The 19010-nt window shown below is 39.8% G+C and overlaps 1 protein-coding gene across 4 annotated transcripts in view; it reads left to right on the top strand.

Annotated features, from left to right (window-relative positions):
• Positions 1 to 19010, top strand: part of TENM2 (teneurin transmembrane protein 2) — a 1213529-nt gene that overhangs the window by 209253 nt on the left and 985266 nt on the right. For 3 of the 4 annotated variants that reach the window (XM_023218892.2, XM_023218890.2, XM_023218893.2), the window contains exon 1: positions 4963 to 5188. In XM_023218892.2, coding sequence (XP_023074660.2) covers positions 4963 to 5188 — 226 coding nt within the window. Of the gene's footprint in view, positions 1 to 4888; positions 5189 to 19010 lie in introns of those variants that run through there. The other variant, XM_023218891.3, reaches the window with a different exon arrangement.

Below are 19010 nucleotides of genomic sequence, written 5' to 3'. Positions count from 1 at the left end.
TTCCTTCCTTCCTTCCTTCCTTCCTTCCTTCCTTCCTTCCTTCCTTCTTTCTTTCTTTCTTTCTTTCTTTCTTTCTTTCTTTCTTTCTTCTGTTGTATATATTGGGGTAATTTCTACTGATTATTTGCAAGTTCTCTCATTCTTTTCTTTTTGCCTCCTCTTTGCTGTTAAGTCAGTCTACCATCTATTGAGAGTTTTGTTTTGTTTGAGGTTATTGTATATTTCAGTTCTGAAATTTTCTCTGGGGTCTTCTTGACATCTTCTATTTGGTTCCTGAGAATTTCCATTTCTTTGATGAGACTTTCTGTTTTCCATTTGTTTCGAGTGTGCCCATAATTGTCCATTGAAGCAATTTCATGATGGCTGCTTATATCAGATAATACTGACATCTTTGTCATCTCAGCGTTAGCATCTGTTGAATGCCTTTTTCCTTTCAGCTTAAGAACTTCCTGACTTTTGGTATGACAAGTGACTTTTTATTGAAACCTGGACATTTGGGATATCATGTTATGAGACTCTGGTTCTTATTTAAACCTTCTCTTTTAGCTGATTTTCTCTGACATGGCTGTTGACAGAGAAAGGGGGAACCTACCTCATTACTCCCAAATTCCCTGCTCAGCTTTTGTCAACATTCAAAGGTTGGGAGTTTCTTCTTAGATACCGAGGGGGAAGCTAACCCAGGGGATAGAAGAATGGAAGTTCTGGCTCCCCACGAGACACGCAGCGATACCTCTCTGGGTGGTAGAGGTAGGAATGCTTCAGTACTGCTTACTACATGGCATCAAAAGACAACTTTTGTTGTCTGTGCCCATTGAGATCTCCGGGTTACCAGGTCCATGTCTGGGATATCTGTATCAATCTATATCTCTGTCTATCTCTATCTATCTATCTATCTATCTATCTATCTATCTATCTATCTATCTATCATCTAATTTGTTTTTGCCATATATATAGCAAAAAGAAACCCCAGGAAACTCACCACTGTTGTTCCTTGGGTCCTGAGGCCCCTCATTATTCTGCTCTTCTTTCTATTTTTCATAATCTTATGTGTTTTCTATATAATGTTCGGGGCTTTTAGCTATACCTCGTAGGGAAAATAGAGAAAAGTATGTCTATTCTGTCTTTCTGGAAGGAGACATTTATAGACTACCTGATTTTTAAAGATAAGAATCCAGATTTTCATATATAATTCTTCCACTTTGTCTTTTTATACTGACAATCAAACTTTTTTTTTTTTTTTTTTTTTGAGATGGAGTCTCACTCTGTTGCCCAGCTGGAGTGCAGTGGTGTGATCTCAGCTCACTGCAACCTCTGCTTTCTTAGTTCAAGAATTCTCTTCCTCAGCATCTTGAGTAGCTGGGATTACAGGCATCTGCCACCATGCTCAGCTTTTTTTTTTTTTTTTTTTTTTTTTGTATTTTTAGTAGACACCAGGTTTCATCATCTTGGCCAGGCTAGTCTTGAACTCCTAACCTCGTGATCCACCCGCCTTGGCCTCCCTAAGTGTTAGGATTATAGACGTGAGCCACCACACCCAGCCAACAATCAGTTTTTAAGTAATAGGCAGGCTAAATGCAAAATGTCTATTTGCCAACAGTTTGTGAGCTCTGCCTAGCTCCTTAAGAAATTTAGTTTCTCTGACTGAGATTTGTGATTTTTTACCTCATCATATATAAATTTCCATCATTTATCCAGACGTGATATTGCTGACAAATTTAACTATCAAGGGCAGAGCCAAGAAAGAGAAATTTATCAGGAAAAGATCTCTGAACAACCACATTAGATGTAAAAATGTCCCAACACTAAAGTTCTTGAACTTCATTAATAGGTTATAAACCTTGCGGCCTGGCATGGTGGGTCACACCTGTAATCCCAGCACTTCAGGAGGCCGAGGCAAGCAGATCACCTGAGGTCAGGAGTTCAAGACCACTCTGGCCAACATGGTGAAACCCCCCATCTCTACTAAAAATACAAGAAATTAGCCAATTTCTTGTATTTTTACAAGGTACAGGTGGTGGGTACCTGTAATCCCAGATACTTGGGAGGCTGAGGCAAGACAAGTATCCCAGATACTTGGGAGGCTGCAACCCGAGAGGTGGAGGTTGCAGTGAGCTGAGATTGTGTCACTGCACTCCAACCTGGGCAACAAGAGCAAAACTCCATCTCAAAAAAAAAAAAAAAAAAAAAAAAAAAAAAAAAGTTATAAGCTTTTAAGCTCCCACTCTGAGCATGATTTAAAAAATAAAAGCACACACACATACACATATGTAGAAAGTCAGTCTACTTTTCTAGCACAATGCAAATTGGAGAAGGTAAGATTTCATGAGTCTGGAACACTGAAGATACTGAAATTACAAACTAACAGTGAAGCAAGAGAGAAGAAATCATCAAATTTACTCAAAACACTCAACTCCCCATAAAACCACCTGTGGCTCCTCAGTGTTGGTGCACACAGTCTTATATTCTTTTAGTAGACGCTGAACGTCTTCCGTGATTGGAGCCTAGCTTAAAAATTAGGATTTATTATTAGAACTGTGAGTTTCAGGGATTCATATCATCATCTTCCTCCTCTGTCTTATGCAAGTCTGTAACTCCTTAGCTAACAAAAAAACATTTTTAAAATCATTCAGAGGAGAATAAAAACTAATTTTAATTGACCACCTATGATGTGTTAAATAGTATACTAGGAATTTTACCACCATGTATGTTTTAATTTTTACAAAAACTCTGTGAAGTATATACTATTTTTTTCTATTTCAACTGATTGAGAAACTGAGTTCAAAAGACCAGGAATAATTTTGACAAGGGCTGTGTCTCACCAGTGGTCCTGATAGGACTGGCATCCAATTAAGACCTCAATGGCCACACTCTTAAATAACCTATAGTATGGATTCCAAAATGTTGAAATCGCATGTTAGAAGTTAGGAAAGGAGATTTGGGCATCTAGAAATTGCCTTAATGTGGAGACACTTGAACTGACTATGCCACAGCAAAAACTGACATGTCGACACTACTTATGTCCTCTAAGCAGGTCCTGGAGTCATGACTAGAGACTCTCAAAGGCACTTCTGAACTTGCTGAGAGACTCTAGACTCCAGCAAACTAGCTCCTGCTTGTGCTTTCTTATGAGCAATGGAGTTTGCTCTTGTTGCCCAGGTTGGAGTGCAATGGCGGATCTCAGCGCACTGCAACCTCCGCCTCCCGGATTCAAGGGATTCTACTGCCTCAGCCTCCCAAGTAGCTGGCATTAGAGGCGCCCGCCACCATGCCCATTGTTTTTTGTTTTTTTGTTCGTTTGTTTGTTTGTTTTTGTAGTTTCAGTAGAGACGGGGTTTTACTGTGTTGGCCAGGCTGGTCTCAGACTCCTGACCTCAGGCAATCCACCCGCCTCGGCCTCCCAAAGTTGCAGGCGTGAGCCACCCACCGTGCCTGGCCAGTTGTACCCTCTTTTTCATTGCCAATTGTCAAACAAAATTGTCTGCAATTACAGGCAGTATTTGATAAAGTATACACACGGTGTAAATTAGAGGGGTCCCTGAGATCTAGAAGAACTCCTGGTATGAAAAAACAAGGGAAGGGCTACTTGGCTTCTGGTGTCTGGAGGCAAATGTCATCCACATTGCTGTGCACAGCTATCTTATTATAGTGTGGTAAAGTAGACAAGGAAGAGCAGAGGGGTTCAAAACTACAGATCTGCTCCCCCCGTATTTCCTGACATATTGAGGAGGCAGTGAGCAACAGTAGCCTGGAGAAAAATCATCACCCTGGCTCTGGGTTGCATTTTCCATTTTAATTAAAATTCATATTTGTCCATTCTGTCCAGGTCCTGGCCCTGTGGTCTATGCTATTTTGCATAGCAAATGAAATCAATAAGAGCCTATGATTTGGAACTTGGAGGCGCCTAAGCATTTTGGTCATATTTGCTAGGCAGAAGGCAAGTGTTTTCTGAGTGATGTTTGGCATACAGTTCCAGGCTGAGGGTATCATATGCCAGACTGTGGGGCTCCCTGGTTGCCAGTTCATATGTTAGAGGTTCCTTCCCCTTCAGCTTTCCTACTGTACTTGGTAATCTTCCTCATTTTTTTTTTTTTTCTGTTCTATAGTGGGTATCCCAGCAATGAAGGTGACAGAATGGCTTGGGGCAATTATCAGGTGGCTGCGCCAGTAAGCCTGCCTGTCAGCAGTTATCATGTTGGTGGGTGACTAGGCAGAAGAAGTAACCAGGTGTGTCCAAGACACAAATCTGCAAAGGAGCAAAAACTGGGAGTTTGCCAAAATCTCATTGAAGAAATTGGAGAAAGATTGTTTGCATGTCGAGAACAACTTTTATTCTTATTCTCCAGACATAGCTAGGAAATGCCATGTTAGTTGCATGGGACTTGATATCATACAAAGTATTAATAGCACATATTTATGTCTTATGCTCAAATCTGCTGCTGTACCTTTCTTTGCCTTTTTTTGGGGGGGGGTAGGTGGGGATGGCGGGGTGGGATTTGTTTTCTACCCAAGCCTTCTCTAGCATAGAGAGAATGTAATTAAAGAAGGATAAAATCAATTTGGCTTTGAATTGCTTCGTAGTAAGATCTTGCATTAGAGTGACAGACTCATCATGTCATCTGTGCATACATAAAAAATCAAAAGATGAGTATTTGTTGTTACTATTTTTTCCAAATCTATTAAATTAAACAGCAAGAAAATTAATTTACTCTATCAAGTTCTTCTATTTAGGTTGATTGTTTAGTTTTCATTGAACTTTTACAAAAGAGATTGCGCAGGGTTGACCAAGTCTGCATTTTCACGTTTTCATCTTGAGTCAGAGCATGAATCAGAACTGAAGGCAACATTTCTTGTAATCACAGTCTTGGTTTTTTTTCTTCTACGTTTTTAGGTGGCAAAGTGACAAGTGCCAAAACTCAGGCCTGACTTTTCTGAAAACATCAGCATTCTGCCATATCTGGAATAATGGATGTAAAGGACCGGCGACACCGCTCTTTGACCAGAGGACGCTGTGGCAAAGAGTGTCGCTACACAAGCTCCTCTCTCGACAGTGAGGACTGCCGCGTGCCCACACAGAAATCCTACAGCTCCAGTGAGACTCTGAAGGCCTATGATCATGACAGCAGGATGCACTATGGAAACCGAGTCACAGACCTCGTCCACCGGGAGTCAGATGAGTTTCCTAGACAAGGTTTGTCTTCCCCCGCTGATTTGCTCTCAACTGTGTAACTTACTTGATTTGCGTGGTTGGTGGCTACTTTTGGAGATTCACCATGGTGGGTTTTGGCAAATGTACTCTACAGCAGACCCTTGGTTCCATAAAGGATATTCCTAACACCGTGGTGAATCTCTATCCTGAGAAACCTAAGATTATCTGTGGTTTTTCAAAACTATTCTCCTCGTAGTCCACTTACAAGCCTCAAATTTCTATTCCTTTTCGCATTGGGTTTCTCACTTAGATTCTCCTTGAACAAATGGTGTATCTTGGTTAAAACATCTTTGAAATAGTGTATAATAATACACTCTTTTCCTTCAACTAAAATATGATGTTAATTCTGAGTTATATGTTTCTCTTTTTGTGCTTCAGAGCATAGGTGGCCACATGTATGTTATTTTCCAATTCCACTGATGTAATTATCCCTCCTACTTTCCCCAAGGCTTAATTTTCCTTTTCTTATACTGTTTTGATTTCTTTGGGGAGGAGAATATTTTTCTCCCAAGCACTAACAGTTGGCATTCTCTTCATGTCCAATATTTATGAAGAGTTCTGTTATCACTTCTCCAGGGTTGCTGTAAATGCATCAGCAGGTAGACTAAAGCAAAGCAGTGCTGAGAGGTGGTGTGACAAAGCTCACTCTCTAGCTCCATGTCTTACTAGTACCAGCCTCGCCGTGTGTGCAATTTACATTCATGGCTCAGCAAAATTACAAGCAAAGGCACAAAACTGTACCGAATGCCTCGGGAAGGGTCACTCTGCCAGCACCAAAGGGCTAAGCCCTGCTCTGCTAGGTTATTGCATCATTTGTTTTATAACACTGATTATTTCTTGTTCCATGTCCTTGGGAGTAAATGTGGCAATGGGTTTAATTTCTAACTAAATAACTTAGCTTGGAATTCTAGTCCTGGTTTCTCAGCTTCCTTAAACTACTTTTACTATTTTTTACTTATTACAAAACGTGAGTGTGTGTGTGTGTGTGTATTATTAATTAGCACTATGCCCACGGTTTATAAATCTACAATCCAGAGGTTGTTCTAGATAACATCTTTTTATACACTCTTGGTTTAGCCTAGCTCCAGCTTTTATATTTAACAGAGGACTGAAAAAATAAATCAACAGAGAAACTGTTAGAATTGTGTTTCCATTGCCATTATAACTCTTGCAGGATACAATTTTTATTTAGTCTTCCTTCTTATTTTCTGAGTTATCTTCATGTAAATGAAACACATGCTGATCTTCCTCCATGAGAAAATGGGGGCAGAGGCTGCTTGAAAATTGCTCCGGATCAAGTGCCTTTGATCTGTAACTTCAACAAGTGTTTTTGCTTTGTTAAGCTCTCACCGTTCCCGAAATTGCAGGTAGTGACAATTGGAAAAAAAATATATATATATATGAAGAATCATGGCTTAATGAACTGAGAGAGAACTTACATTTCCAATATAATAAAATCGGGACACCTCTCTGTTGTTTCCCAGAGCTGCACTAACACGAAACTCAAATATTTTGAAAGGTGATGCATGTTCAACGTGGTTGAAAGCCTTTCATTTTCTGCTGGAGTTTTTGTCTCATTTATGTTGTTGCTGCATATGTTTTTGTGTCTCAGAATTCTGTGCTGAAATGTTCACTCTTCTTCCTGAGTCTTATTAAAGGTGCATCCTGGCTACTGGATCATTGTGCACTGAGATGTAGCTTCCAGGTTATTGCCGAATTGTGGATCAGCCTATCACCTTTTCCATTATTAATATTTACATAAAATAAAACCAAGGACTGGGATTTTATTGTCAAATATACCTTTATGCTTCCTATTTAGTCTTATTCCCCTCCATTGATAATAATAGAGGTTGCTTGGCCATATCAAACTCAGAGCTTTGCAATTAACAATTCACACATGCCGCATGTTGTTATTGAGCCCATATTTGTTTGTGTAATGTGTTTGCATGAATTAAAAACTGTGCAGGCCAAAAGTAGAAATAAAAAGCATCAGAAGGTATTTGCATATGCAAGTGCAATTCCTTCTGAAGACGTCTATGAATTTATGCATGAAAATGTAGTCAGAGTCTGAGTGGATCTACTTTGATGGGTTCTAAAATTGAACTCTGCAGGAAGTAAATAAGCACATATTTAAGGAGAGAAGGAACAGGAGATACAATCTGGCAAGCAGTACATTCAACTTGAAACTTAGCCACTACAGAGAGGGTTAAAATAAATTTTACACTCAGTAATAACAATAATTTTTTTAAATGTCATGCATTTCCCATTTTATTTTCTTATTCATGAAATCAAAGAGCAGGATCATCTCCGCACTTATTAGCCTAGAGGTACATTAACAAGGATCATAGTGGGATCATCTCCTGCAGTATTCTTATTTAAAACCCAAGACACTGATCATAAAACAAACACACTTCTCACATACAACCAAGTTTTGCAAACACAGTTGGATGACTCTACAGATGCTCAGCGTGGAAAAGAATTGCCAGCCAGTGAAAGTGACGCGGGCCCAGAGTCAGACCTTGTCCAGTTACCCCACCTGGCCCGCTCAAGTATAAAATGCAAGAACCTGCCATCTCCCAGCAGGAGAAATGAGCCAGGTGTTCCCATGAGAAGCTTACGGAAGCTCCGGTCAAATTGTGCTCATCTTTGCTTGCTTTCAACACAGACTCCTCCTCTGCCTTCTTCTATTGTGGCTTCTTCTCTTGAGTATGCAAATCACCTGTCTGGCCTCTATTATGCTGGATCCTCCTGGTGTGAAGGAAGAAAATTGCTGACCTTCGGTCTGTGGCCACTGGAGTAATTAGTAATTAGTAAATGACTAATCCTGCACTAAATAGCATCCTAGTGGTCTGAGAGCTAATGCACCTGACAAAAGTGAGCAGTGGTCTGATCCCTGGTCAGACCCAGCCCTAGTCCAACCTGTGAAATAGATGCCACTTTGAATAATGAAGGTCGGCCAAGTTCCCAGGCAGTTTGTATAAGCTTGTCTTTTGTTTTGTTTTGTTTTGGACCCCAGAGGTAGGGTGAAGAGCAATGTGATATACAAGACATTCTCCTGGGGCTTAGGAGTCTAAAGTTGGACGTGAATTCTGCTTTTGCATGTGCATGTGCCTGGGACTCTGCTCTGCATTCTGTGTCTCATGAGGATTACTACATGGTTTTCAGGTATATTAAACAAACAACAATAATAACTATGACAAAAGAACAACGGCGAACATTTGTTGAGTACTCTGTGTCTGGAGTCAATCTAAGCATTTTGCTTGCCTTAACTCAGTTAATGCTCACAACAACTTTGCAAGGTGGGTACTATCACTCCCTTGTTTACTTATTAGGAAACTGAGTCAGAGAGAGATTAAATAAGTCATCCAAAGTTGAAAACATGGAAAGAGCTGGAGATAGGCTTCAAACCTAAGGGACTGGATTCAAGAACTATGTTTTAAACCAATGTGTTTCATCACCTCCCAAATAAATAAGTAAACAAACAAAAATATAATTAAATCCTTGGTCAAAGGCGGGAAAGAGTCTATGAAATACACTTTCTAAGCCTTTCAAGAATCCATACCTTTACATCTTTCTTAATAATACAGAAACTGTAATTAATAGTATTGATTGAACATATAGTATTCACCACCAGCTCCCAGCCCTGCTGATGTAATTCCTGTTCTCATCCATTCACCTCCATCTCACAATCATTCCTGACTCTCCGGAAGCATTCCTGCCTACAATACCTCTCTACCAACCACCACTGTAGGAAAAAGTTTCGACTGCAGGGATGTGTACTGGGCTGTCAGTGCTGATTCTATGTCCTCCCTTATGGTCATCACCTTTTTGCCCAACCTGTCCACCTGGAACACTAACCAAGAAAGGTGTCACTATCTAAATGATATTGCTCAGGTAAGCAGAACTGACTATTTTCTGTGCTAACCAAGGCCCAGTGGGCCAGAGAGTTCAGCCAGGCCTCTTATTCCTCAAAAAGTGCTTCTTTCCAGTTAGCAGTTCAAGTCTCTCGAGAGGGGGCCAAGATTGAATTCTTTCTGTGTACCTCAGGCTGGCTGTCTAGGTCAAGGTCAAAGAAAAAGTTGGGGGAAGATTGAATTTTTGAAAATATGCTTGCATCAGTTCTCTCATTCAGTTAGAGCAAAGAAATAAATCCTACCAACTCTTTGATGTGCTTTAAAAAGCACATAAACAAACACACACACACACGTACACATTTTAGGCTAGGTTTGGTTTGGTTTGGTACTCCATAAATTAATTCTTGCTCTTATGATCTTTAAAATCATTTGCACAATAACTTTTGCTCTGTATAATTTGGCATAATGTACATTTAAACAGTGTTAATGAGCTGAAAACTCATGAACCACTAGTAAGCTAGAGTATTACCTGCACTGATTCAATTAATTTATATAATAATTGTGGGAATACTTTGGAAATCTGTAAACATTTCCATCTATACCATTGTCTTAAAATAGTCATTTTTCCACTCTACCTAAATAATGGTTAAAAGGTTCTAGTTTGAAAACCTCAGCACTTTAATTTACCTACAAAGAATACCTTGTAGATGTTAGTACATTTCAAGAGTTTGTGTAGTCAATATTTTGAAGGCTGAAATGTACCTTGAGAAGATTGCTTTCCATTTATCTTCCCACTTCTAGATAGGACTACTTTTCATAGCTCAACTAAGAATAACACAGCACCTTCTAGTCTTTGGTTGCATTTTTTTTCTTTTTAATCCTTAGAAAAAGAGAATCTACAACCTTTCAATTGTATCTTCTTGCTGGATAACTTGAATCCTTGTTGTTTTATATGGGAGGCATATGGGAAAAGAGTAATGAATGAAGACTCTGGAGTTCAACTTTGTCCATATCCCGGTGCTGATGGGTACCATCAGTGTGATCTTGACCAAATTCTAGAACATCGACTGAGTCTCATTTTCTCCGTCTGTAAAAACTCTACCATATAGAGTAATTGGGTTTATTTCTTACAGTTATGTATTTATTATGATCTGGACATTACCTTTCTTTTAATAAGTACTAGTAATTATCATTATAGTTATTGTCATTTTAACCCTACCACCAGCAAAAGTGGAGATCACTTGCTCTTCAACCCTAATAATATTTTGGTGTAACAGAAATTTTCTTTCTTCTTGATTTGTTTCCCGTGACTTGCAAAAATTCTGACATTTTCAAAATCAGAACTTCTTTTTTTCCAGCTTGTTGATAGACTGTGTCTGACTCTCTATCCACCATACATTTTGTTCCCAAAGATGAACATAACTCATACGTTATTTTCCTATTTTTAGACAGGAATGAAAGATACTATCTAACAACTGTCAACTGATGCCAACACACTGTAAGAGAGTTGCTAGTCAGACAATTTTACAAGTTAAAAAAATACAGATTGGAAAAACTGCTCTAAGGTAGTGTCATAGGATACAAACACTTTTTTTGGGTGTGCATTTTATGGCATGTAAATGCACACATATTTCAGAAATGAGTTTAATTAAGAGTAGACTTAATCCATACAAATGCTGGATAAAATTAATGCATTTTCATCACTTTATGTGCAATAATTTGGAATCTATGTCAGAGAGTCAATGTTGCAGATTTTCATTGTTGATACTACCCTTCTAGGAATATGTCTATATTTTTCAATAACTTTAGCCATTTGGCAACTATCTTCATGTTTGCCCAATTGTTATCCTCCCAGTAATTATCTATTGTCAATTCTGCATTCAACTTTGTATCCAACTTTCTTTGAATTACCTTCCTTTTCCTGCTCTTTCTTGGTGGAAATTCCCCAGAGTTTCACCCTAATCCTATACTCTTCTTCTCCATGGCACTTTCTTTAGAACAGTCTTATTCATAGGACTCTTCAGTGGTCACTACTTCACTTCTAAAGACTTTTTCATTTGCAAATGATAGTATCCCAGTTCAAATTAGCTTACTTGAAAAGGTAATGTTTTGGCTGACACCACCGGATAATCTAAGAATGCATCTGCCCTCACACTTATCATCTCTCACAAGATTCTCATTCTCATATATTGGCTTTATTCTTCAGAGAGATCTCTTTGAAGAAGTCTGCTGATCACCCCTGCTCTCACATTTTCTCATTCAGTAACATCACTGGAAAGAGTCCCTTGTTTATATATATGTTTGGGGTTTATTTTGCTACTTTCAGCAGAATATTCTCCACGTAGATATTCAGGCTGGCCTGGCATGGGGCATGTGCTGATAATACTTATATCTACCATTTTATGGCTGTAGCTGGCCACGTCTTGGACGTAGGTTTATCCTGTGCTTCAAGGTAGCTTACAGTGAGTACCTCCTAAACCTGATGGAATGAATTCTGCATGGGAAAGAAAGACTCTCATAGCTGAAGTAGACCATAAACACTAACTGGCCCAATAACAAATGTTCCTAATGCTAGTGAGGCTGAAGTTTAAGGCTCCCCTTCTGTGGTCTTTCTAAGCTGTATTGGTCCATTCTCGTGCTGCTAATAAAGACAAACCTGAGACTGGGTAATTTATAAGGAAAAAGGGATTAAACGGACTTATAGTTCCACATGGCTGGGAGGCCTCACAATCATGGTGGAAGGTGAAGGAGGAGCAAAGGCACACCTTACATGGCAGCGGGCAAGAGCACGTGTACAGAGGAACTGCCCTTTATAAAACTGTCAAACCTCGTGAGACTTATTCACTATCATGAGAACAGCACAGGAAAAACTTACCCCCGTGATTCAATTACATCCCACCAGGTCCCTTCTATCACACTTGGGGATTATGGGAGCTACAATTCAAGGTGAGATTTGAGTGGGGACACAGCCAAACCATATTATAAGCTTCACATCCACTTTGCTACTGGACCTTGGAATATTTTATCTTTATGTATCCAAGTAGCAAATTTAATTGTCTTTCCTTCAAAATTTGTTTCCATTTTTCATTTCTCAGCTTTGGGGAATGGTATCACAGCCTTGCATTTTAGATAAAGTCTTCCAAGCCTCTTTTTTCTTGATTCTTTATATTGATGCTTATCAAATCACACCTATTATTCCTGCTTCATTTATCTCAGTTCCAAGTTTCTCATTCTGTGGGCAGTTTCCAACATTTCAACACCGGACAATTACTTCAGCACTTCAATTGCCTCCTTCCCTAATTTTTTCTTCTGGCATGTTTTCCATATCTTGGATGGTTTTGAGTTTTTAAAACACAGACTTATTTTTCCCACTTCCCTCAAATTGATTCAAAAATATTTCAGGGGTTCCTAAAAGGCAACTGTAAGTTCCTAAAGGGCAACTGCCTTTACAACAATAAAAAAAGGTAAACATGGTTTCTAACCTCACACAGCTTGGCAGTTTTAAAATGGTAAGATATAATTGATATGTAACTAAGTGCCATATAAAAAAACACTACAAAAGGGAAAATATTGGATGGTTTTGCAGAGACCTCTAACCCAGATTTGTGTGTCCAGAATGGCATACCAGAAATTGGGGACCTTCTTGCATATGTTTGAGGGATGGGGAGGAGGTCGGACAATCAAAGAGGCAAGACAGTGTTCAGGCAAGAGTTATGGCATGTGCAAAGGTCCAGAGGTGACCACAGTTAGTTGTTCCAAGGATGTCAAAGAAGTGTAGGTTGGATGAGCTAGAGTACCAGAGAGAAACAGTCATGAAGACATTTCAGGGAGACAATGCTGGTTTCAGCTCATGGAGAGAGGCAAGGTGGTCAGTCACAGGTTGTGTCTTCATCTAAGCAAGGGAGCCTGGTAGCCTGAACTAAGATAGCAGAGATTGTTTGAGAAATGTTGAAATAAAAAGATTGTTGGCTTTTTTTAGACAGAGTTTTGCTCTTGTTGCCCAGGCTGGAGTGCAAAGGCACGGTCTCGGCTCACTGCAACCTCCGCCTCCTGGATTCAAGTGATTCTCCTGCCTCAGCCTCCCAAGTAGCTGGGATTACAGGGATGTAACACTACACCTGGCTAATTTTTTTTTTTTTTTTTTTTTTTTTTTGTATTTTTAGTAGAGACAGGGTTTCTCCATGTTGGTCCAGCTGGTCTCGAACTCCTGACCATAGGTGATCCACCCACCATGGCCTCCCAAAGTGCTGGGATTACAGGCATGAGCCACCGTACCTGGCCCCTGACTGTTGGCTTTTTAGGATACCTTAAAAGCGGAGGAAGATATACTGTTCTGAGACTCCTGGGCATTGACTGCTTTTTTCTCCTGCAAAGAGAATATTGCCTTTCTGATGCTGAGTTTACTTAAAGAGCCGGGAAAGGTCAATGCTTGTAAATAACCCCTTAAGTGGAAGTACATAGATTGTTAGTTCAAGTTCTTCTGGAATGTTGGACATAAACCTAAGTACAAAAATATAGTGTTGCAATAAGAATTTGGATTTTTTTTTTTTTTTAATTTGTTAGATTCCTGCCTATGCAAAGGGTAGCATGAGCTACAGAGCACTCCATATGGATCCCAGGCAAGGAAAAAATAGAGAAGAGATTATGCTGCATCTGCCCTTTCTCTGTGTGGACCATGATACCATTGTTTATTCTCTATCATGGACTAAATAAATTAGAGACTAAGTAGATGTGAGTTCTGTGTGTGTGTGTGTGTGTGTGTGTGTGTTCAACTGAGTATGTGTTTTATCCCTGCCAATTGGTAACTTTATTTGCAAAGCTGAGTATGTTTAGAAGATAGAACCAATACTTTCTGGCAACTGATGGGGCAAGCAGGCTAAGAGAAAAAAGAAAGTCAAGGACATCCCTGAAGTTTCTGGTTATGGCAACTGACTATCAATCACCAGGGCTTGAGACAGAGGATGGCCTGGTTTGTGGGTTAAGATGGGACAGGTAACTGTCAACCTTTTGAAAGGGAGGTATCCGGCAGGCTCTCCACGTGCAGATGTCTAATAGGCAGTGGCTGTCCAGTCTTGAAATTCTGGAGAGAGGCTTGAGCTGGATAAAGATTTAGGAGTTGACAGCTAATAATTTCATGGGACTTGGTATGATCATCTGTGAAAAAAACATGTACAAGGAAGAGAAATAAGAAGCTCACATGACAATGCAGGTAATCAAGGAATAGGAAGAGGAAGAAAATCCTGTGAAAAGATTGGGGAAAAAAAAGAACACCTTACTTTCCTTGACATGTGCTATTCACTCAGTGCAAACTTGACCTGTCATTACACAGTGTGAGTTTTATTCCCCATCCCACCACTCAGAGTTGACCTCCTTTTTGTCCCGTAAATTAGAGGCCACAAAGTTAATGTATAGGACATATTTGGCCCCTAGATAGGTTTCATTTGGCCTGTGGGTTTCTTTAGAATTTTGAATCAAGTGCCTGTCTATTGACATTTCAGTTTGTTACAGGTCCCGTTTCTGCCTTCTGTCTTACACCAGTCCTATTCCTCTCAGGCCTTTATTTTATATGCCAAATCTCTGAAAGCTCTCACAACTGCAAAAATATCATGGATCTTCTTTTGTCTATTTTTTCTTGTGGAATACCTCTCTGACTATTCCAAACCTATTCATCCCACAGGGTGTGACCTGCGGTCCAAGTCTTTGGTGAAGCTTTCTGCCCTCTGAATTTTTATAGCCCTTAATGGGTTGTTATTGTTGTTATTATTCTCTTGATGAGTGACTCAGCATACATAGCACATGGATTCTATGACTCCTATGAATAGGGAGATAAAGAGCTTTGCAGTTTTGTGCTCTGACTCATAGATGCAACTACCAGAGAATTTGTTCTTTTTAGTGGCTTGCTTCCTGTTCTAATGAGAAAAATGGAAAGCACAGCTCAGAAACAGACTCCACTTAGAAAATGTGGATGGTATGTCTGTCCAGCATGACAATATCAAATCTCACTTTTTGAAATGCCAACTTGCAAGTTTTCCGCCATTTACTCTGACACTACCATGTTGAGTTGCACTAACAGTTCCTTTTTCTGATTATTGGTGATGCAATATTATCAGCTTTTCTTGGCTTGTGCCACATGTTGCAATTGTGTCTCTGCAGCTGTCTACTCTGCGCTATGTATAGGAGGTCTTTGGTGTACATGTGATCTGTGCAGGGATGCCATTCTGACCAGAACCTTTGGGAAAACTGCAGGGTGAGAGATGGAAGAATTGCCAGGATCAGACTTACCATGCTTTACAGTCTGAGTCCAGGAGTGGTGCTGCCCCACCCACTGATGAATCATCACACTGATATTATCAAAGGAGACATTACATTTTCAATGCCATGTTTTAGGTTTATAATTTAATTTTCAGCCCTGGCAATTCCAGAAGCATCCCTAGGGACATATGAAGAGGAGGGGGCTAGTGTGTACTCAAAATGAATACATGTTCATTTCTTGAGCACCTTAATTGGCATGCGCATCTCACAAGCTCCCTTTTTCTCTGCTGCAGCCACTCTCTCACACTACCAAGTTACTCAATATTCCTCCTGCACTGACTGCTTTCCTTTCCACTCAACCTCAAGTCAGATGTACTTTAGTAATAAATCTCTGCTGGAAGTGATCAGAACAAATACTAAGTGTGCACCACAATATTAAAAATAAGTATAATATAGACTTATTTAATAAGGTCCAACAGACTTTTATAACATTTGGAATATTTTACCAAAGTTACTATCAGCATTATGTTTAATGCATTTTCTCCAAGACAGAAAAATCTTTTCAAGAATGAGGGGGGAAAAGAATAAAAACACAAAACACAGAGAAAAGTCAGATGGGCTCTGATGCATTCTCACTCAACTAAATCTGTGATTGTCCTTCCTTTCCCAGATCTTTTTCTTTGGCCAGACCCACAAAATGTGAAGCCTCTTTGTGTTCACCCTGATTTATGAATAGTCGGCACTGGGCAGTTGCGGTCCCAGTGGGATACATTTCAGTTTAAAAATAGTCTGAAGCACTTTCTTTCAAATTCCCACATGTCCACTGCCACCTCATAATATGTGCTTCTCCTTCTGTGCTTGTGCAGTTAAGGTCTGATCCATGTACGGGGAATGAAAGCACTGACTTTATTTGTAGCACTTTGAACCAAAATGGTGAATTTATTTAGAGAGTAGTTCCAGTGGGTTAAATTAGTTTCTGTGGACCTATTGGCTGCAGCTGGAACATTGATGGAAGGGAGGCATACCACTTTAATGTCCTCGAAATAAATAAATAAATAAATAAAATAAAAATAAATAAATAAAGATCCAGTCAACTGCAGGGTAAGTATCCATAGGCCAAACAAATCCCTCTCAAAATGACTGCAAATTCAGGTGACACCAACAGCTGTCAAAAGACCCCTGTTTTCCTGGCAGCCTTGGGTTCAAATTCTTCCTAGTTCATGGTGACATTTCATTTAATGCTTGCACTCTGACTCCATTTGTCTGCCCTGCAAAAGCTCTGCACAGAGCTGACCCAGTTAACACTTTCTGCTTCACAAACCCAGAGATTGAACAGCAGGGAGGCTACAGCAAAGTGCTGAGTTGTCCTAGCTGAGTGGTAAGGGGACAATGACTGTGGCCACAGTCCATGCCATTTTTGTTTCTAGACCAGTGGTGACTCATTGGACTCTCCTGGGCAGTTTTGAAAAGTCTGCATGTCCTAGTCTCACCCAAGACTGACTAAATCCCAATCTGTGGCAGGGAAGACCCAGGTACAGCATTTTTTAAAACCATATCTTTATATAAATAAAATGTCTCAAGGGATTTGAGTGTTAAAGGACATACTCTATAGAATATAATATTTCTTTGGTAACTCATGACATTTCAAGCTTACAGGACCTCATACTTAGCATAGTGACTTAGAATCTCACTTTTCACTCAGAAGCTCATAATAGAGTCTTCTGATCCTTCAAGGGTTTGGGTTAATAAATGCAATGTAACCAAAGCTCATTATGTAGTGTTTCTAAACCACTATGGAGTAACCATTTGCTGGTGTATTAGGTGTATTAGGCATTGCAGGCCCTTGGTGCCGTAGTCCATCTCCTTGTTTCTGAGTCAGAAGAAGCAGGTGGACTGATTCTTCTGGCACCCCTGCCTCTCAGCCCACATTATGTCAAACATTAAAAATGAGGTTTTAATTTGAGTACCTGGCTTGGAATGTAACAGGTAACAATTGATTATGTTAATTGATCCAACATCTTCAAAGTCAAAGCAGTCGTGATGGATTTGGACCTACCATTGGAAGAAAATGATCAAGTTACTTTTATGTTGAAAGATGAAGTCAGTAGGGAAAGATTGTGTTAAAATGGGGGGTCTCTATCTCCTTCTCATTGTGAATATGTATCGAGACTATGAATAGCTAAATAAATGTGAAAAGTCCCATACTCACAAGGACCAGGCAGTTAAGATAAACGGGTGAAGAAGGCTAGTTTGTCAACTGTGCGTCATGGTGGGGACTGTTCTGATTTGAAGTTTGTATGGCCAGGCAATGTCTCTCAGGACTGGCAGGTTGGTGCTTCCAGGGAATTCAGGTCTAGAGTTGCTAGATCTCCCAGTTCCTCAAGAAAATTGAGCAATCTGGATTTAGTTTTATATAAAATCCCCTGATTTAAAATGGTTCTGTAATGGTCACGTGTGGAACAGTTTAAATAGGCTTTTTGCACAACATCCTGGCCGCAGATTTTTCTGACAATAAAGTGATAAATGCCCTTGAGGAGCAGGACAATTACACATACGCAACCCATGAAGTGCAGGAAGTTAGCAGCTGTGGGATTTCCTTGAATGATGGGTTCTGAAGCCAGAAGATAAGAAGCTGTTGATAAATGCTTCTTCCCCTCATGCTGAGACGCACAGCCTAAGGCTGCCGGGAAGGTCCAGCACCATCGTGATCAGGCACCTACAGCAGCAGTGGCTGACTCTAGAACTCATCCTTGTGTTGGCTTCCCTTTCCTTGTCTCTGCCACTGTTCCTTACTCTTGCTCTTTTGAATCACTTCCCCAGTCAACTCCTTGTTCATAGCCTCAGTCTCAGCCTCTGCTTTCAGTACAAATTGGGTTAAGATGTTTGGCAGCTAATTCATTTTTAAAAGTCACTGTGTAGACCAAAAGAAGACTATCTATAGGGCAGGTGTGTAGTGCAGGACTTCTTGGGAAATGGTAGATTTAAAAAGAAGGCACTGAGCTCAAGTTACAGACGTGATTTTGTACTTAGTAAATATTTGTAATTTATTTTACTTGTTTTCCATAAGAAACTGTGTGATTTTTTTTTCTTTATTTGATGGTTTGTTTCATTTTTTAAAAGAATTTTAGTAAACGTTTCATTTTAGGATAGTTTTGGATTTACATGACAGTTGCAAAAATATTGTGGAGTATCCTGGTTGAATGTTTTCTTGCTGTTGTTTTGAGTGCATGGGAGTTTTCTAAACACATGCTTAGCAAACCTGATATTGTTTTTCCCTCTTCAGAGCTGTCACTTCAGATTTCAGAAAGTGCGAATAGGAAGTCATAAACATACCCTATAAATTCCTTGAAAGACAGTGCCTCACTCATGTTTCCATCTCCCTTAGAACCAGCCATATTGCCATGTACGTGACATTTAATAAATAGTTGTTGAACAGGGAATCCTATCATGCACGAGCATGGAGAGGGGTTATTGCCGGTCTCAAAGCCCTTCCCTGCACTACCCCTGACCACCATGGCTCTTTTCCTCCTCTCCAAAAGGGAACCTTTTGCCCTGTGCTATTTCTGTTCTACCAGGATAGACTGGGAAGGACATTGGATATTGGAAGACAAGGTTTTTCATTCAGGTTTGCCTGAATCTCCCACTCTCTCATGTATGATTAAGTGATCTTTATTGCCAAACAAAGCCAGAGCTGCAAC

This window comes from Piliocolobus tephrosceles, chromosome 4 (genome assembly GCF_002776525.5).
Source record: "Piliocolobus tephrosceles isolate RC106 chromosome 4, ASM277652v3, whole genome shotgun sequence".
NCBI lineage: Eukaryota > Metazoa > Chordata > Mammalia > Primates > Cercopithecidae > Piliocolobus > Piliocolobus tephrosceles.
Note: the sequence above shows the minus strand (reverse complement) of the source record. Positions and strands in the feature narration are given on the sequence as shown.